Raw genomic sequence first — 19,833 nt, 5'->3', positions numbered from 1 at the left:
CAATTGTGTAAAGCAGCAGCATCATGACCGGCCGTGGAAAAGGAGGCAAGGGACTGGGCAAAGGAGGTGCCAAGCGTCATCGCAAAGTGCTGCGTGATAACATCCAGGGAATCACGAAACCGGCCATCCGCCGTCTGGCTCGCCGTGGCGGTGTGAAGCGTATTTCCGGCCTGATCTACGAAGAAACTCGCGGTGTGCTGAAAGTGTTCCTCGAGAACGTGATCCGTGATGCCGTGACGTACACCGAGCACGCCAAGCGCAAGACCGTCACCGCCATGGACGTCGTGTACGCCCTGAAACGCCAGGGACGCACCCTGTACGGTTTCGGAGGTTAAGCTGCGCGAACAGCCCCCTTGTGTTACAAAAAAAATCGGTCCTTTTCAGGACCACCAAAACTGTTCCAGAAAGATATATTTCCTGCTCATTCGTATCAAACTAAGCTTTTGTGGCTCTCCCGACGCTCCGGCACATTTGCCGCCAAGAACGGCAGAAAAAAAAAAAACAAAAGAAATGCGACTTGACTACTCCTCTCCTTCTCTTACCCCATTCCCCATGCCCGAAACGATATCCGATGGAATACACAGCGAGTGGTACGGTGTACCGCGCGTAGTGGTAGTGGTGGTAGTGGTGATGCGCGATACACTACCGACGGTTCTGATTCTCGGATATGTGACCGATTCGTTTTTTTAACACGACGACCCACTGAGAGTTCGTAGAAAGGCGCCGGTCTACCACACGGGGCTCGGTGTGGCATACGGGGAAAAGAACGCTTTGGTCGTTTACATTGTTAAATTCCCTACCTGTAGAGCGCGTAGCGTTGGCCGTTTCTAATGCGATGATCAAAACCCATCACTTTTCATGGCCACCACCACCAACGAATGTGTTCGGGTAGAAATGAGCGAAAAAAGCTACATACCTGATAGGAAGCAAAATGGTTTGCCCCGTTTAACCTACCAAACTTGCGATGTTACTTCACACATTGAGACACATTGCTTGAGTTAATTTTAAACATTTCTTTCGTTGTTCTCCAGCCACACTGTGAAATTACGTCCATTTAACCATTTAACTACTGAAACTGCACTGAAATCAACTGCTGGGCGGGTGAATGTAGTGAAATAAACCTTTATCACACGATTTTGTCGCCCTGAAAAGGACGGTTTTTGTGACGGTGAGATCTTCGGCGGGGTTTGTGAGCGCGACACGGTGCCGCGCGGCGGGGTGAGCACGAGAGAGCACGCCTTATGCCTTCTTTTCCGTCTTCTTCGGCAACAGCACGGCCTGAATGTTGGGCAGCACACCACCTTGGGCGATGGTCACACCGGAAAGCAGCTTGTTCAACTCTTCGTCGTTGCGGATGGCCAGCTGCAGATGGCGCGGGATGATGCGCGTCTTCTTGTTGTCACGGGCGGCGTTACCGGCCAACTCGAGCACTTCCGCGGCCAGATACTCCATCACGGCCGCCAGATACACCGGTGCGCCGGCACCGACGCGCTCGGCATAGTTACCCTTGCGCAGCAGACGATGAATACGGCCGACCGGGAACTGCAGACCGGCACGATTCGAGCGGGACTTTGCCTTTCCCTTCACTTTACCACCCTTGCCGCGTCCAGACATTTTCGATTGTTTAACGAGAGGGATACGTGGTGCTCACTCGAAGAGGTTCTCTTCCGAACTATGCCGAAACGAACCTGAAACCGGGTTTATATAAACGTCGGGGTGTAGCGAAGCCAGCCAGCGAACTCGCCCGACGCTGAATAAAAGCCGAAGTGAAGGTCGAAAATCGCGTTAAAATTGAAGTGACGCTCAACGAGGAAACACGTTTCACGCACGTTAAACAATCGCAATGGCACCGAAAACCAGCGGAAAGGCAGCGAAGAAGTCTGGCAAGGCCCAGAAAAATATCTCCAAGTCGGACAAGAAGAAGAAGCGCAAGACCCGCAAGGAAAGCTACGCCATCTACATCTACAAGGTGCTGAAGCAAGTCCATCCGGACACTGGCATCTCGTCGAAGGCGATGAGCATCATGAACAGCTTCGTGAACGACATCTTCGAGCGCATCGCCGCCGAAGCGTCCCGGCTGGCGCACTACAACAAGCGTTCGACGATCACGTCACGCGAAATCCAGACCGCCGTCCGTCTGCTGCTTCCTGGTGAGCTGGCCAAGCACGCCGTGTCCGAGGGCACGAAGGCCGTCACCAAGTACACCAGCTCGAAGTAAGCTGGTTCGTCCGTGGTCGTCACAAACCACACCAACTCGTCGCATAACAACGGTCCTTTTCAGGACCACAAAATGTTTTCCAAACAAGAATCATTTCATTCCATTCCATTCCGTTCATCGAAGAGAAAGAAAGAAAGAAACCGACGAAGATCGAAAAATAATAATGTGTTTGTGTTGTGCGTTGAAGAAACAGAACAAAAAGTGTGCCGAACCGTGTTCTAGTTCTAACATCACCACTTCGTTGTGTTTTGGCGCACACATAGCCGCGCGTAACACAAGCGCGCGTAAATGAATTGAATGAACATTTTAAACAGTGGTTTTAAGAAAAAACCTAACGGTTACTAACATTTAAAGCATTCCGTTATGGTTTCTATGGTTATGGCACAGCCAAAGGCAAAGCAATGTGTCATTTTTTTTTTCGTCCAATACATATATGTTCAACTTGGTTCAATATGGAACAGATTCTCTTTAACAACTCGTTAAACCCACCGCATGTAATTGCTCACTAACTTAAAATCGCCGAAAACGGATGGGGTTGCCTGGTGGTTTGTAGACGTTAGCATATGTATTATGTTATGGTTTGTGTCACGGCTAGGTTATGGTTGGCATGTTTGATTGCATTTCTATCGTCATATGTTGGGTTTTGTTTTTATTTATCATCATCATCATAGATTATTATATTATATATAATAATATATATAAGTTTATATTATGTGGTTTGTATTGTGTTGATTGCATCTCATACCTCTGATATGTCTCAGTCAGGGGTTCACCATTTATCATCATCATCTTCTTCTTCATCATCATCATCATCATAGATATATATATATATATATATTATATATATATCGATATAGCGTGCACCACGGGACGTGTACGACGGGACGGGTACGAAATAATCCTTCTTTCGGTAACGGGTTGGTGGTCCTGAAAAGGACCGTTTGGGTTTGGTTGAAAACGAAACGAACCGTTGTGTCACTTAGGCACGTTCACCACGGATACGGCGAGCAAGCTGGATGTCTTTCGGCATGATGGTGACGCGCTTCGCATGGATGGCACACAGATTCGTGTCCTCGAACAGACCGACCAAATACGCTTCACTCGCTTCCTGCAGCGCCATCACGGCCGAGCTCTGGAAACGCAGATCCGTCTTGAAGTCCTGTGCGATTTCACGCACCAATCGCTGGAAGGGCAACTTGCGGATCAGCAGCTCGGTCGACTTCTGGTAGCGACGGATTTCACGCAGAGCCACCGTTCCCGGCCGGTAGCGATGCGGCTTCTTCACTCCTCCGGTAGCCGGAGCACTCTTGCGGGCCGCCTTGGTGGCCAGCTGCTTGCGCGGTGCCTTTCCTCCGGTGGACTTACGGGCAGTTTGCTTGGTACGTGCCATCGTAGTTGATGTTGTTGATGCTGTTGACGTTGATCGGGTTCGACACGGGTCTGTTCACTTGTGGTGGTAATACAAAACTGGGCCGAACCGCGCCGTGAAACCGCGTTTATATAGTTTCGGGTCCCTCTTCGGGTGCTCACGATCGGGCAGGTCGGGTCAATAAAAACCGTGTTTCAGTGCCGAACCATCGTAGTTCGCCGAAACCGTTCGTTCAGTTTGCATCGTGTCAACATCAACCAATTGTGTAAAGCAGCAGCATCATGACCGGCCGTGGAAAAGGAGGCAAGGGACTGGGCAAAGGAGGTGCCAAGCGTCATCGCAAAGTGCTGCGTGATAACATCCAGGGAATCACGAAACCGGCCATCCGCCGTCTGGCTCGCCGTGGCGGTGTGAAGCGTATTTCCGGCCTGATCTACGAAGAAACTCGCGGTGTGCTGAAAGTGTTCCTCGAGAACGTGATCCGTGATGCCGTGACGTACACCGAGCACGCCAAGCGCAAGACCGTCACCGCCATGGACGTCGTGTACGCCCTGAAACGCCAGGGACGCACCCTGTACGGTTTCGGAGGTTAAGCTGCGCGAACAGCCCCCTTGTGTTACAAAAAAAATCGGTCCTTTTCAGGACCACCAAAACTGTTCCAGAAAGATATATTTCCTGCTCATTCGTATCAAACTAAGCTTTTGTGGCTCTCCCGACGCTCCGGCACATTTGCCGCCAAGAACGGCAGAAAAAAAAAAAACAAAAGAAATGCGACTTGACTACTCCTCTCCTTCTCTTACCCCATTCCCCATGCCCGAAACGATATCCGATGGAATACACAGCGAGTGGTACGGTGTACCGCGCGTAGTGGTAGTGGTGGTAGTGGTGATGCGCGATACACTACCGACGGTTCTGATTCTCGGATATGTGACCGATTCGTTTTTTTAACACGACGACCCACTGAGAGTTCGTAGAAAGGCGCCGGTCTACCACACGGGGCTCGGTGTGGCATACGGGGAAAAGAACGCTTTGGTCGTTTACATTGTTAAATTCCCTACCTGTAGAGCGCGTAGCGTTGGCCGTTTCTAACGCGATGATCAAAACCCATCACTTTTCATGGCCACGGGTAGAAATGAGCGGAAAAAGCTACATACCTGATATGAAGCAAAATGGTTTGCCCCGTTTAACCTACCAAACTTGCGATGTTACTTCACACATTGAGACACATTGCTTGAGTTAATTTTAAACATTTCTTTCGTTGTTCTCCAGCCACACTGTGAAATTACGTCCATTTTACCATTTTACTGCTGAAACTGCACTGAAACCAACTGCCATGGGCACTGAATGTAGTGAAATAAACCTTTATCACACGATTTTGTCGCCCTGAAAAGGACGGTTTTTGTGACGGTGAGATCTTCGGCGGGGTTTGTGAGCGCGACACGGTGCCGCGCGGCGGGGTGAGCACGAGAGAGCACGCCTTATGCCTTCTTTTCCGTCTTCTTCGGCAACAGCACGGCCTGAATGTTGGGCAGCACACCACCTTGGGCGATGGTCACACCGGAAAGCAGCTTGTTCAACTCTTCGTCGTTACGGATGGCCAGCTGCAGATGGCGCGGGATGATGCGCGTCTTCTTGTTGTCACGGGCGGCGTTACCGGCCAACTCGAGCACTTCCGCGGCCAGATACTCCATCACGGCCGCCAGATACACCGGTGCGCCGGCACCGACGCGCTCGGCATAGTTACCCTTGCGCAGCAGACGATGAATACGGCCGACCGGGAACTGCAGACCGGCACGATTCGAGCGGGACTTTGCCTTTCCCTTCACTTTACCACCCTTGCCGCGTCCAGACATTTTCGATTGTTTAACGAGAGGGATACGTGGTGCTCACTCGAAGAGGTTCTCTTCCGAACTATGCCGAAACGAACCTGAAACCGGGTTTATATAAACGTCGAGGTGTAGCGAAGCCAGCCAGCGAACTCGCCCGACGCTGAATAAAAGCCGAAGTGAGGGTCGAAAAACGCGTTAAAATTGAAGTGACGCTCAACGAGGAAACACGTTTCACGCACGTTAAACAATCGCAATGGCACCGAAAACCAGCGGAAAGGCAGCGAAGAAGTCTGGCAAGGCCCAGAAAAATATCTCCAAGTCGGACAAGAAGAAGAAGCGCAAGACCCGCAAGGAAAGCTACGCCATCTACATCTACAAGGTGCTGAAGCAAGTCCATCCGGACACTGGCATCTCGTCGAAGGCGATGAGCATCATGAACAGCTTCGTGAACGACATCTTCGAGCGCATCGCCGCCGAAGCGTCCCGCCTGGCGCACTACAACAAGCGTTCGACGATCACGTCACGCGAAATCCAGACCGCCGTCCGTCTGCTGCTTCCTGGTGAGCTGGCCAAGCACGCCGTGTCCGAGGGCACGAAGGCCGTCACCAAGTACACCAGCTCGAAGTAAGCTGGTTCGTCCGTGGTCGTCACAAACCACACCAACTCGTCGCATAACAACGGTCCTTTTCAGGACCACAAAATGTTTTCCAAACAAGAATCATTTCATTTCATTCCATTCCGTTCATCGAAGAGAAAGAAACCGACGAAGATCGAAAAATAATAATGTGTTTGTGTTGTGCGTTGAAGAAACAGAACAAAAAAAAAGTGTGCCGAACCGTTTTCTAGTTTAACATCACCACTTCGTTGTGTTTTGGCGCACACATAGCCGCGCGTTACACAAGCGCGCGTAAATGAATAGAATGAACATTTTAAACAGTGGTTTTAAGAAAAAACCTAACGGTTACTAACATTTAAAGCACTCCGTTATGGTTTCTATGGTTATGGCACAGCCAAAGGCAAAGCAATATGTCATTTTTTTTCTCGTCCAATACATATATGTTCAACTTGGTTCAATATGGAACAGATTCTCTTTAACAACTCGTTAAACCCACCGCATGTAATTGCTCACTAACTTAAAATCGCCGCCTACGGATGGGGTTGCCTGGTGGTTTGTAAACGTTAGCATATGTATTATGTTATGGTTTGTGTCACGGCTAGGTTATGGCTGGCATGTTTGATTGCATTTCTATCGTCATATGTTGGGTTTTGTTTTTATTTATCATCATCATCATCATCATAGATTATTATATTATATATAATATATATATATATATATAAGTTTATATTATGTGGTTTGTATTGTGTTGATTGCATCTCATACCTCTGATATGTATCAGCCAGGGGTTCACCATTTATCATCATCATCTTCTTCTTCATCATCATCATCATCATAGATATATATATTATATATATATATATCGATATAGCGTGCACCACGGGACGTGTACGACGGGACGGGTACGAAATAATCCTTCTTTCGGTAACGGGTTGGTGGTCCTGAAAAGGACCGTTTGGGTTTGGTTGAAAACGAAACGAACCGTTGTGTCACTTAGGCACGTTCACCACGGATACGGCGAGCAAGCTGGATGTCTTTCGGCATGATGGTGACGCGCTTCGCATGGATGGCACACAGATTCGTGTCCTCGAACAGACCGACCAAATACGCTTCACTCGCTTCCTGCAGCGCCATCACGGCCGAGCTCTGGAAACGCAGATCCGTCTTGAAGTCCTGTGCGATTTCACGCACCAATCGCTGGAAGGGCAACTTGCGGATCAGCAGCTCGGTCGACTTCTGGTAGCGACGGATTTCACGCAGAGCCACCGTTCCCGGCCGGTAGCGATGCGGCTTCTTCACTCCTCCGGTAGCCGGAGCACTCTTGCGGGCCGCCTTGGTGGCCAGCTGCTTGCGCGGTGCCTTTCCTCCGGTGGACTTACGGGCAGTTTGCTTGGTACGTGCCATCGTAGTTGATGTTGTTGATGCTGTTGACGTTGATCGGGTTCGACACGGGTCTGTTCACTTGTGGTGGTAATACAAAACTGGGCCGAACCGCGCCGTGAAACCGCGTTTATATAGTTTCGGGTCCCTCTTCGGGTGCTCACGATCGGGCAGGTCGGGTCAATAAAAACCGTGTTTCAGTGCCGAACCATCGTAGTTCGCCGAAACCGTTCGTTCAGTTTGCATCGTGTCAACATCAACCAATTGTGTAAAGCAGCAGCATCATGACCGGCCGTGGAAAAGGAGGCAAGGGACTGGGCAAAGGAGGTGCCAAGCGTCATCGCAAAGTGCTGCGTGATAACATCCAGGGAATCACGAAACCGGCCATCCGCCGTCTGGCTCGCCGTGGCGGTGTGAAGCGTATTTCCGGCCTGATCTACGAAGAAACTCGCGGTGTGCTGAAAGTGTTCCTCGAGAACGTGATCCGTGATGCCGTGACGTACACCGAGCACGCCAAGCGCAAGACCGTCACCGCCATGGACGTCGTGTACGCCCTGAAACGCCAGGGACGCACCCTGTACGGTTTCGGAGGTTAAGCTGCGCGAACAGCCCCCTTGTGTTACAAAAAAAATCGGTCCTTTTCAGGACCACCAAAACTGTTCCAGAAAGATATATTTCCTGCTCATTCGTATCAAACTAAGCTTTTGTGGCTCTCCCGACGCTCCGGCACATTTGCCGCCAAGAACGGCAGAAAAAAAAAAAACAAAAGAAATGCGACTTGACTACTCCTCTCCTTCTCTTACCCCATTCCCCATGCCCGAAACGATATCCGATGGAATACACAGCGAGTGGTACGGTGTACCGCGCGTAGTGGTAGTGGTGGTAGTGGTGATGCGCGATACACTACCGACGGTTCTGATTCTCGGATATGTGACCGATTCGTTTTTTTAACACGACGACCCACTGAGAGTTCGTAGAAAGGCGCCGGTCTACCACACGGGGCTCGGTGTGGCATACGGGGAAAAGAACGCTTTGGTCGTTTACATTGTTAAATTCCCTACCTGTAGAGCGCGTAGCGTTGGCCGTTTCTAACGCGATGATCAAAACCCATCACTTTTCATGGCCACGGGTAGAAATGAGCGGAAAAAGCTACATACCTGATATGAAGCAAAATGGTTTGCCCCGTTTAACCTACCAAACTTGCGATGTTACTTCACACATTGAGACACATTGCTTGAGTTAATTTTAAACATTTCTTTCGTTGTTCTCCAGCCACACTGTGAAATTACGTCCATTTTACCATTTTACTGCTGAAACTGCACTGAAACCAACTGCCATGGGCACTGAATGTAGTGAAATAAACCTTTATCACACGATTTTGTCGCCCTGAAAAGGACGGTTTTTGTGACGGTGAGATCTTCGGCGGGGTTTGTGAGCGCGACACGGTGCCGCGCGGCGGGGTGAGCACGAGAGAGCACGCCTTATGCCTTCTTTTCCGTCTTCTTCGGCAACAGCACGGCCTGAATGTTGGGCAGCACACCACCTTGGGCGATGGTCACACCGGAAAGCAGCTTGTTCAACTCTTCGTCGTTACGGATGGCCAGCTGCAGATGGCGCGGGATGATGCGCGTCTTCTTGTTGTCACGGGCGGCGTTACCGGCCAACTCGAGCACTTCCGCGGCCAGATACTCCATCACGGCCGCCAGATACACCGGTGCGCCGGCACCGACGCGCTCGGCATAGTTACCCTTGCGCAGCAGACGATGAATACGGCCGACCGGGAACTGCAGACCGGCACGATTCGAGCGGGACTTTGCCTTTCCCTTCACTTTACCACCCTTGCCGCGTCCAGACATTTTCGATTGTTTAACGAGAGGGATACGTGGTGCTCACTCGAAGAGGTTCTCTTCCGAACTATGCCGAAACGATACGATACGATACATATTTCTTTTATTCACATTTTACACCTACATCGGTTTACAAAGAGTACTTAGGTCAGGATACAACGTACGATACGTTTTTCAAGACAGTAGAAGTTTTAGCAGTTGCTGAGTTTTGATCTGTATGGCTTCGAGCCTATACCTGTGGTAGTTGAGAGGTAATGCTATTTTTTTTTTTTTTTTTTTTTTTTTTTTTTTTTTTTTTTTTTTTTTTTTTTCGAACTTATAGACTAACGTAACACATTACTAACTAACTAAGTTAGGCCATGCTCAAAACACGGGCTAATGCACGGATGGTGCTATGTTCAGAGGTTGAGCACTTCTGTATCGTGGTTTCTTTGATTGTGTCAATTATTGTGTTCAGAGGTAGAACGCCTGCACGTTCGTAAATTGCAGCGTTAGATGTTAACCTATTTGTATTCAGTATTAACCGTAGAATTTTGTTTAGCGAGACCTGGATCTTGCTTCGATGAATCTGAGCACACGAACTCCACACTGGAACGGCATAAGTAACAACCGGCAGGAATACTTGTTTGTAGATGGCCAACTTGTTCTCAAGCGACAGCTTTGACCGCCGATTTATTAGGGGGTAGAGGCTCTTGACCATTGTACTGCACTTGTCTCTGATGAGTTTAGTATGGTCCCGGAAAATAAGCCTCTGGTCCAGAATTAGGCCCAAATATCCCACTCTCGGGGACCACTCTACAGGGACTCCACTCATTACCAAGCGACTATTTTGGGGAGGTTTTAGAAGAGTGGATCTGAGGCGATGAGGTATTATGATAGCCTGGGTTTTTGCTGGATTTACCCTGATCTTCCAGTCTCTCGTGTACAGGAGGAAAGCGTCAAGGTAGCGCTGAGCCGAGCTCCTCAGTTGGACAGCGGTTCTGCCCTTTACTGCTATGGCAGTGTCATCAGCAAATAGAAATATTTCCCCATTAGAGGGCATAGCTGGAAGGTCAGAGGTGTATAGGACGTATAGTAAAGGGGCCAACAAACTCCCCTGTGGCACACCGGCGGGAATGGAGTGTACACTTGAAAGTACAGAGTTCAGCGCCACTCTGAAAGACCTCTGACTTAAGTAGTTGTTGATAATTTTAACAATATACACTGGGAAACCAAAGGAAAATAGTTTGTGCACCAAGCCGTTGTGCCACACATTATCAAAGGCTTTTTCGATGTCAAGAAATGCAATGGCAGTTGACTTCGAGACACTTTTGTTAGTTTGAATATATCCCTTTAACCTCAGGAGTTGGAGGGTGGTGGAATGCCCTGGACGGAAGCCGAACTGAGATGAAGGAATGAGTTCCAGCTCCGTTACCCAATCCTGAAGTCGATCGAGGACAATTCTTTCAAAAAGTTTGCCTAAGGCGCAAAGCAGGCTGATTGGACGATAGCTTACTGGAATTGTGGGATCTTTACCGGGTTTAAGTATCGGCACTACCTTTGCTGCCTTCCAAGCACCGGGAAAGTAGCCAAGCTCGAGGCACCGATTGAAGATGGTGGTAATTAAGGTAAGAGCTTTGATTTGTAGTTTTTTGATCAAGATGTTAAATAGCCCGTCCGGCCCGGGAGCCTTCATATTTTTTGCCCGTTTAAGTGCTTGGCATACATTTCCAATGGTCACTTTTTCCTCTCGCGGGACCGAGAAGTCAGTTGCCTCAAGCCGCGCCAGAGTGGAGCCTACGCTTGATTCAAATGGGCTGACAGCGTCAGCTCCCAAAAGATGAGCGCTGGCAAACTGTAAAGCGAGAGCCTCGCACTTCTCAGCCGGAGCGACCAACAACTGCCCGGCATGTTTTAATGGGGGGATAGGCTTGGGTTTTCTCTTTAGAACCTTGGTAACTTTCCAGAAGGGTGATGTGAAAGGGCCAAAGCTCTGTATGGTTCTAGCAAAATTTGCATTTCGAATGCGATCCACCCTGTCGGAGATGATTCTAGCCAAAACTGCCGCTTGAGTTTTATAATATTGAATGCCAGTATTCTGGTATGATCGTCTAAAACTGTTACGTTGCCGGATTAATGTTAAGGTGTGGGAGTCGATGTGCACAAACTCACCGCTGACAGGCCTTGTTCTGACACAAACATCCTCTGCTGCTTTGATGGATCGCTCCAGGTTGTTGACTGCTTGGTCAATGTCCTCGATGGTGTTGATGTGGACTGGACCGATATCGTTGTCCACCAGCCTGCCGAAGCGAACCCAGTCGACATTATGGTAGTCCCTGCGCTGGCGAACTGGAGCACGACGAGCACCGATGTTGAGCTCCGTAACCACCGGAAAGTGGTCGGAGCACAGCTCGTCCAGCGTAACGGGTTTCATGATCTCCATGTTGGTCAGAAATATGTCGAGAGTGCTCGCAGAACCGCTCGATGATATGAAGGTGGGCACGTCAGGAAATTCCACGATGAGGTCTCCCCGTTGCGTAAGCTCGAAGAGGCAATCCCCGTTGAGGTTCCCACGGGTGTTGTTCCATAGACGATGGCGTGCGTTCAGGTCGCCGCCGAGAACAAATCTGGAACTACCCCGAGTGATGATGCTCAGGTCACGTTTGTAGGTGGCGTCGGATCCCCGACCTCGCGAAGCCTGTGATGGACAGTAGGCGGCGATGAGCCGGATGACCCCAGAGGATGAGTGGAGCTCCACACCGATTGCCTCAATTAGTGATGTTTTGAGGTGTGGCAGCTGAGTGAAGTGTAAGCCTCGTCTGATGGCAATAGCTACACCTCCACCTCGACCGGCGTTGGGATGGCGATCCAATCGAAGAAATATGTGGTGCGGCAGCGAGAAGTTGATGTTCGGTCTCAGCTGGGTTTCGGTGATGAATGCGACGTCGATGGCCTGCTGGTGAAGAAAATCCACAAGTGGGATTTTCTTCGATCTTACCGAGCAGGCATTCCAGTTCACAATGCGAATGGTGTTATCCATAGCGAATAACGAACTCGCCCAAGGCTGTGACTTGCTCAGTACGGGAGCGACATGCACCTAGTCGCTGCACCATCTCCATGAAGATCTGCATCAAAGCCGCAGAGTTGTATAGCGGGGCTTCCGGCTGGCCTGGATTTGGATATTCGGAATCACAGGATGGAGCAGATTTTAACTTAGTAGCATACTGGAGGCCAGGTGGTAAGGTTGGAGCGACGACTGGATCCGACGATTCCACGAAGGCGTTGGATGTCGTTTTGGCTGTTACCGGTAACGAAGGGAACGTTGCAGCTGTCACTGGTGGTGGAGGCGGAGAAGCAGGTCGATCCGGAGAACGCTTGCTGAATTTAGCTTTAGCAGCTGATAGGGCCTTCTGCCGAATTCGAGTGTAGATGACTCGCTGCGGACACTCCGCATCGTTGGCCATATGCTCTCCTCCACAGTTGGCGCATTTTGGGCTGGTCTGATTTGGGCAGTCAGCCATGGTGTGCTCCTGCGAACAGGAGGCACATTTTTGCCTCATGTTGCAATGACGGGCTCCGTGACCGAAGCCTTGGCATCTGAGACACTGCGTGAGTCGACGCCGTCCCCGATTTCGATAAGCCTCCCAGCGCACGCGGACGTAGTTAATCACTCGGAGTGATTTAAGGGCCGCCATGGAACAAGATCCATTTTTGAAGTGGATCAGGTACAGACATGATCCGTGCGCTGCGTCAGCTCCTTCATGCTTCCGTTTGATACGGAAGATGTCAGTGGGACACAGTCCGTAGGTGTCTCGCAGCTCCGCTAAAATTTCCGCATGGTCCATAAGCGGTAGACCGCGGAGGACCGCTTTGAATGGACGATCATGCGGGTTGTCGTGCGTATAGAATTCTGCGTTTTGTGCATGCAGATATTTGAGTACCGAATCAAAATTTTCATTTGATTTCGTCCAGATTTTGGTTCCCATAGCGGTGCATTGGAACTCGATTCCCGCTGTCGGCTTCAGATCGGCCCGAAGTTGGGCGAAGGTAGGGAGCTTAACCACAACCGGTGGAAAACGAGATCTCGGTTTGGATGAGCTGTTCGTACTCACTCCTTCGGGTATGCTCACAACCTCGGGTGCGGCGTTGGTAGGTGTGTGACGGCGGGTGCCACCCTTGTACGACACTTCCACGAATTCACCCGCCAGGTCGTCGGGTGTATCGCCTTCCATGTTAGGATTTTCAGCCTCCTCCAGCTCGATGACGCGTATTTTGTCAACGACAGGATCGGGAGGGCTGTTATTCGTCTCCCCTTTCTTCCGTTTACCCATCTCTTACTACCACTTTCACACGGTTCTTTATTGGTTTACACTTGCACTTGCGAATCACGATGAAACACGTCTTGTTCGGTCAAAGGTTTGACACCGACCTCTATGCCGAAACGAACCTGAAACCGGGTTTATATAAACGTCGAGGTGTAGCGAAGCCAGCCAGCGAACTCGCCCGACGCTGAATAAAAGCCGAAGTGAGGGTCGAAAAACGCGTTAAAATTGAAGTGACGCTCAACGAGGAAACACGTTTCACGCACGTTAAACAATCGCAATGGCACCGAAAACCAGCGGAAAGGCAGCGAAGAAGTCTGGCAAGGCCCAGAAAAATATCTCCAAGTCGGACAAGAAGAAGAAGCGCAAGACCCGCAAGGAAAGCTACGCCATCTACATCTACAAGGTGCTGAAGCAAGTCCATCCGGACACTGGCATCTCGTCGAAGGCGATGAGCATCATGAACAGCTTCGTGAACGACATCTTCGAGCGCATCGCCGCCGAAGCGTCCCGCCTGGCGCACTACAACAAGCGTTCGACGATCACGTCACGCGAAATCCAGACCGCCGTCCGTCTGCTGCTTCCTGGTGAGCTGGCCAAGCACGCCGTGTCCGAGGGCACGAAGGCCGTCACCAAGTACACCAGCTCGAAGTAAGCTGTTCGTCCGTCGTCGTCGCATAACAACGGTCCTTTTCAGGACCACAAAATGTTTTCCAAACAAGAATCATTTCATACCATTCCATTCCGTTCATCGAAGAGAAAGAAAGAAACCGACGAAGATCGAAAAATAATAATGTGTTTGTGTTGTGCGTTGAAGAAACAGAACAAAAAGTGTGCCGAACCGTTTTCTAGTTTAACATCACCACTTCGTTGTGTTTTGGCGCACACATAGCCGCGCGTAACACAAGCGCGCGTAAATGAATTGAATGAACATTTTAAACAGTGGTTTTAAGAAAAAACCTAACGGTTACTAACATTTAAAGCACTCCGTTATGGTTTCTATGGTTATGGCACAGCCAAAGGCAAAGCAATGTGTCATGTTTTTTCTCGTCTAATACATATATGTTCAACTTGGTTTAATATGGAACAGATTCTCTTTAACAACTCTTTGAACCCACCACATGTAATTGCTCACTAACTTAAAATCGCCGAAAACGGATGGGGTTGCCTGGTGGTTTGTAGACGTTAGCATATGTATTATGTTATGGTTTGTGTCACGGCTAGGTTATGGTTTGCATTTCTATCGTCATATGTTGGGTTTTGTTTTTATTTATCATCATCATCTTCTTCTTCTTCTTCATCATCATCATCATCATAGATTATTATATTATATATAACAATATATAATATATGGTTTGTATTGTGTTGATTGCATCTCATACCCCATATGTATCAGTCAGGGGTTCACCATTTATCATCATCATCTTCTTCTTCATCATCATCATCATCATAGATATATATAAATATTATATATATCGATATAGCGTGTACGACGGGACGGGACGGGTACGAAATAATCCTCCTTTCGGTAACGGGTTGGTGGTCCTGAAAAGGACCGTTTGGGTTTGGTTGAAAACGAAACGAAACGAAACGAACCGTTGTCACTTAAGCACGTTCACCACGGATACGACGAGCAAGCTGGATGTCTTTCGGCATGATGGTGACGCGCTTCGCGTGGATGGCACACAGATTCGTGTCCTCGAACAGACCGACTAGATACGCTTCACTCGCTTCCTGCAGCGCCATCACGGCCGAGCTCTGGAAACGCAGATCCGTCTTGAAATCCTGTGCGATTTCACGCACCAATCGCTGGAAGGGCAACTTGCGGATCAGCAGCTCGGTCGACTTCTGGTAGCGACGGATTTCACGCAGAGCCACCGTTCCCGGTCGGTAGCGATGCGGCTTCTTCACTCCTCCGGTGGCCGGAGCACTCTTGCGGGCCGCCTTGGTGGCCAGCTGCTTGCGCGGCGCCTTTCCTCCGGTGGACTTACGGGCAGTTTGCTTGGTACGTGCCATCGTAGTTGATGTTGTTGATGCTGTTGACGTTGATCGGGTTCGACACGGGTCTGTTCACTTGTGGTGGTAATACAAAACTGGGCCGAACCGCGATACGATACGATACATATTTCTTTTATTCACATTTTACACCTACATCGGTTTACAAAGAGTACTTAGGTCAGGATACAACGTACGATACGTTTTTCAAGACAGTAGAAGTTTTAGCAGTTGCTGAGGTTTGAGCTGTATGGCTTCGAGCCTATACCTGTGGTAGTTGAGAGGTAATGCTATTTTTTTTTTTTTTTTTTTTTTTTTTTTTTTTTTTTTTTTTTTTTTTTTTTTTCGAACTTATAGACTAACGTAACACATAACGAACTAACTAAGTTAGGCCATGCTCAAAACACGGGCTAATGCACGGATGGTGCTATGTTCAGAGGTTGAGCACTTCTGTATCGTGGTTTCTTTGATTGTGTCAATTATTGTGTTCAGAGGTAGAACGCCTGCACGTTCGTAAATTGCAGCGTTAGATGTTAACCTATTTGTATTCAGTATTAACCGTAGAATTTTGTTTAGCGAGACCTGGATCTTGCTTCGATGAATCTGAGCACACGAACTCCACACTGGAACGGCATAAGTAACAACCGGCAGGAATACTTGTTTGTAGATGGCCAACTTGTTCTCAAGCGACAGCTTTGTCCGCCGATTTATTAGGGGGTAGAGGCTCTTGACCATTGTACTGCACTTGTCTCTGATGAGTTTAGTATGGTCCCGGAAAATAAGCCTCTGGTCCAGAATTAGGCCCAAATATCCCACTCTCGGGGACCACTCTACAGGGACTCCACTCATTACCAAGCGACTATTTTGGGGAGGTTTTAGAAGAGTGGATCTGAGGCGATGAGGTATTATGATAGCCTGGGTTTTTGCTGGATTTACCCTGATCTTCCAGTCTCTCGTGTACAGGAGGAAAGCGTCAAGGTAGCGCTGAGCCGAGCTCCTCAGTTGGACAGCGGTTCTGCCCTTTACTGCTATGGCAGTGTCATCAGCAAATAGAAATATTTCCCCATTAGAGGGCATAGTTGGAAGGTCAGAGGTGTATAGGACGTATAGTAAAGGGGCCAACAAACTCCCCTGTGGCACACCGGCGGGAATGGAGTGTACACTTGAAAGTACAGAGTTCAGCGCCACTCTGAATGTCCTCTGACTTAAGTAGTTGTTGATAATTTTAACAATATACACTGGGAAACCAAAGGAAAATAGTTTGTGCACCAAGCCGTTGTGCCACACATTATCAAAGGCTTTTTCGATGTCAAGAAATGCAATGGCAGTTGACTTCGAGACACTTTTGTTAGTTTGAATATATCCCTTTAACCTCAGGAGTTGGAGGGTGGTGGAATGCCCTGGACGGAAGCCGAACTGAGATGAAGGAATGAGTTCCAGCTCCGTTACCCAATCCTGAAGTCGATCGAGGACAATTCTTTCAAAAAGTTTGCCTAAGGCGCAAAGCAGGCTGATTGGACGATAGCTTACTGGAATTGTGGGATCTTTACCGGGTTTAAGTATCGGCACTACCTTCGCTGCCTTCCAAGCACCGGGAAAGTAGCCAAGCTCGAGGCACCGATTGAAGATGGTGGTAATTAAGGTAAGAGCTTTGATTTGTAGTTTTTTGATCAAGATGTTAAATAGCCCGTCCGGCCCGGGAGCCTTCATATTTTTTGCCCGTTTAAGTGCTTGGCATACATTTCCAATGGTCACTTTTTCCTCTCGCGGGACCGAGAAGTCAGTTGCCTCAAGCCGCGCCAGAGTGGAGCCTACGCTTGATTCAAATGGGCTGACAGCGTCAGCTCCCAAAAGATGAGCGCTGGCAAACTGTAAAGCGAGAGCCTCGCACTTCTCAGCCGGAGCGACCAACAACTGCCCGGCATGTTTTAATGGGGGGATAGGCTTAGGTTTTCTCTTTAGAACCTTGGTAACTTTCCAGAAGGGTGATGTGAAAGGGCCAAAGCTCTGTATGGTTCTAGCAAAATTTGCATTTCGAATGCGATCCACCCTGTCGGAGATGATTCTAGCCAAAACTGCCGCTTGAGTTTTATAATATTGAATGCCAGTATTCTGGTATGATCGTCTAAAACTGTTACGTTGCCGGATTAATGTTAAGGTGTGGGAGTCGATGTGCACAAACTCACCGCTGACAGGCCTTGTTCTGACACAAACATCCTCTGCTGCTTTGATGGATCGCTCCAGGTTGTTGACTGCTTGGTCAATGTCCTCGATGGTGTTGATGTGGACTGGACCGATATCGTTGTCCACCAGCCTGCCGAAGCGAACCCAGTCGACATTATGGTAGTCCCTGCGCTGGCGAACTGGAGCACGACGAGCACCGATGTTGAGCTCCGTAACCACCGGAAAGTGGTCGGAGCACAGCTCGTCCAGCGTAACGGGTTTCATGATCTCCATGTTGGTCAGAAATATGTCGAGAGTGCTCGCAGAACCGCTCGATGATATGAAGGTGGGCACGTCAGGAAATTCCACGATGAGGTCTCCCCGTTGCGTAAGCTCGAAGAGGCAATCCCCGTTGAGGTTTCCACGGGTGTTGTTCCATAGACGATGGCGTGCGTTCAGGTCGCCGCCGAGAACAAATCTGGAACTACCCCGAGTGATGATGCTCAGGTCACGTTTGAAGGTGGCGTCGGATCCCCGACCTCGCGAAGCCTGTGATGGACAGTAGGCGGCGATGAGCCGGATGACCCCAGAGGATGAGTGGAGCTCCACACCGATTGCCTCAATTAGTGATGTTTTGAGGTGTGGCAGCTGAGTGAAGTGTAAGCCTCGTCTGATGGCAATAGCTACACCTCCACCTCGACCGGCGTTGGGATGGCGATCCAATCGAAGAAATATGTGGTGCGGCAGCGAGAAGTTGATGTTCGGTCTCAGCTGGGTTTCGGTGATGAATGCGACGTCGATGGCCTGCTGGTGAAGAAAATCCACAAGTGGGATTTTCTTCGATCTTACCGAGCAGGCATTCCAGTTCACAATGCGAATGGTGTTATCCATAGCGAATAACGAACTCGCCCAAGGCTGTGACTTGCTCAGTACGGGAGCGACATGCACCTAGTCGCTGCACCATCTCCATGAAGATCTGCATCAAAGCCGCAGAGTTGTATAGCGGGGCTTCCGGCTGGCCTGGATTTGGATATTCGGAATCACAGGATGGAGCAGATTTTAACTTAGTAGCATACTGGAGGCCAGGTGGTAAGGTTGGAGCGACGACTGGATCCGACGATTCCACGAAGGCGTTGGATGTCGTTTTGGCTGTTACCGGTAACGAAGGGAACGTTGCAGCTGTCACTGGTGGTGGAGGCGGAGAAGCAGGTCGATCCGGAGAACGCTTGCTGAATTTAGCTTTAGCAGCTGATAGGGCCTTCTGCCGAATTCGAGTGTAGATGACTCGCTGCGGACACTCCGCATCGTTGGCCATATGCTCTCCTCCACAGTTGGCGCATTTTGGGCTGGTCTGATTTGGGCAGTCAGCCATGGTGTGCTCCTGCGAACAGGAGGCACATTTTTGCCTCATGTTGCAATGACGGGCTCCGTGACCGAAGCCTTGGCATCTGAGACACTGCGTGAGTCGACGCCGTCCCCGATTTCGATAAGCCTCCCAGCGCACGCGGACGTAGTTAATCACTCGGAGTGATTTAAGGGCCGCCATGGAACAAGATCCATTTTTGAAGTGGATCAGGTACAGACATGATCCGTGCGCTGCGTCAGCTCCTTCATGCTTCCGTTTGATACGGAAGATGTCAGTGGGACACAGTCCGTAGGTGTCTCGCAGCTCCGCTAAAATTTCCGCATGGTCCATAAGCGGTAGACCGCGGAGGACCGCTTTGAATGGACGATCATGCGGGTTGTCGTGCGTATAGAATTCTGCGTTTTGTGCATGCAGATATTTGAGTACCGAATCAAAATTTTCATTTGATTTCGTCCAGATTTTGGTTCCCATAGCGGTGCATTGGAACTCGATTCCCGCTGTCGGCTTCAGATCGGCCCGAAGTTGGGCGAAGGTAGGGAGCTTAACCACAACCGGTGGAAAACGAGATCTCGGTTTGGATGAGCTGTTCGTACTCACTCCTTCGGGTATGCTCACAACCTCGGGTGCGGCGTTGGTAGGTGAGTGACGGCGGGTGCCACCCTTGTACGACACTTCCACGAATTCACCCGCCAGGTCGTCGGGTGTATCGCCTTCCATGTTAGGATTATCAGCCTCCTCCAGCTCGATGA

General features: G+C 49.6%; 9 protein-coding genes across 9 annotated transcripts; 5 read left to right on the top strand and 4 right to left on the bottom strand.

Annotated features, from left to right (window-relative positions):
* Positions 1 to 8: 8 nt before the first annotated feature.
* LOC131259942 (histone H4) lies at positions 9 to 335 on the top strand. Its single transcript, XM_058261557.1, has one exon. It carries the CDS (start codon positions 24 to 26, stop codon positions 333 to 335), a length of 312 nt encoding a protein of 103 aa, XP_058117540.1. The 5' UTR covers positions 9 to 23.
* Positions 336 to 1,239: 904 nt separating this feature from the next.
* Positions 1,240 to 1,617, bottom strand: LOC131259939 (histone H2A). Its single transcript, XM_058261555.1, has one exon. The coding sequence runs from the start codon at positions 1,612 to 1,614 to the stop codon at positions 1,240 to 1,242; it is 375 nt and encodes a 124-aa protein (XP_058117538.1). The 5' UTR covers positions 1,615 to 1,617.
* Positions 1,618 to 1,843: 226 nt separating this feature from the next.
* Positions 1,844 to 2,218, top strand: LOC131259937 (histone H2B). The gene has a single exon (XM_058261553.1). The coding sequence runs from the start codon at positions 1,844 to 1,846 to the stop codon at positions 2,216 to 2,218; it is 375 nt and encodes a 124-aa protein (XP_058117536.1).
* Positions 2,219 to 3,197: 979 nt separating this feature from the next.
* Positions 3,198 to 7,436, bottom strand: LOC131264279 (uncharacterized). The gene is made up of 4 exons (XM_058266565.1): positions 7,032 to 7,436; positions 5,072 to 5,422; positions 3,874 to 4,159; positions 3,198 to 3,628 (listed from the first exon to the last, which is right to left on the bottom strand). Exons 1-4 carry the CDS (start codon positions 7,434 to 7,436, stop codon positions 3,198 to 3,200), a joined length of 1,473 nt encoding a protein of 490 aa, XP_058122548.1.
* LOC131259940 (histone H2A) lies at positions 5,066 to 5,443 on the bottom strand. Its single transcript, XM_058261556.1, has one exon. It carries the CDS (start codon positions 5,438 to 5,440, stop codon positions 5,066 to 5,068), a length of 375 nt encoding a protein of 124 aa, XP_058117539.1. The 5' UTR covers positions 5,441 to 5,443.
* LOC131259938 (histone H2B) lies at positions 5,670 to 6,044 on the top strand. The gene has a single exon (XM_058261554.1). The coding sequence runs from the start codon at positions 5,670 to 5,672 to the stop codon at positions 6,042 to 6,044; it is 375 nt and encodes a 124-aa protein (XP_058117537.1).
* Positions 7,437 to 7,681: 245 nt separating the features above from the next.
* LOC131259895 (histone H4) lies at positions 7,682 to 8,008 on the top strand. Its single transcript, XM_058261503.1, has one exon. The coding sequence runs from the start codon at positions 7,697 to 7,699 to the stop codon at positions 8,006 to 8,008; it is 312 nt and encodes a 103-aa protein (XP_058117486.1). The 5' UTR covers positions 7,682 to 7,696.
* Positions 8,009 to 8,893: 885 nt separating this feature from the next.
* LOC131259893 (histone H2A) lies at positions 8,894 to 9,271 on the bottom strand. Its single transcript, XM_058261500.1, has one exon. The coding sequence runs from the start codon at positions 9,266 to 9,268 to the stop codon at positions 8,894 to 8,896; it is 375 nt and encodes a 124-aa protein (XP_058117483.1). The 5' UTR covers positions 9,269 to 9,271.
* A 4,569-nt stretch (positions 9,272 to 13,840) lies between these two features.
* Positions 13,841 to 14,215, top strand: LOC131259891 (histone H2B). The gene has a single exon (XM_058261498.1). It carries the CDS (start codon positions 13,841 to 13,843, stop codon positions 14,213 to 14,215), a length of 375 nt encoding a protein of 124 aa, XP_058117481.1.
* The last annotated feature ends 5,618 nt before the right edge of the window (positions 14,216 to 19,833 follow it).

The sequence above is a fragment of the Anopheles coustani genome, chromosome 3 (assembly GCF_943734705.1).
Source record: "Anopheles coustani chromosome 3, idAnoCousDA_361_x.2, whole genome shotgun sequence".
Taxonomy (NCBI): domain Eukaryota; kingdom Metazoa; phylum Arthropoda; class Insecta; order Diptera; family Culicidae; genus Anopheles; species Anopheles coustani.
Note: the sequence above shows the minus strand (reverse complement) of the source record. Positions and strands in the feature narration are given on the sequence as shown.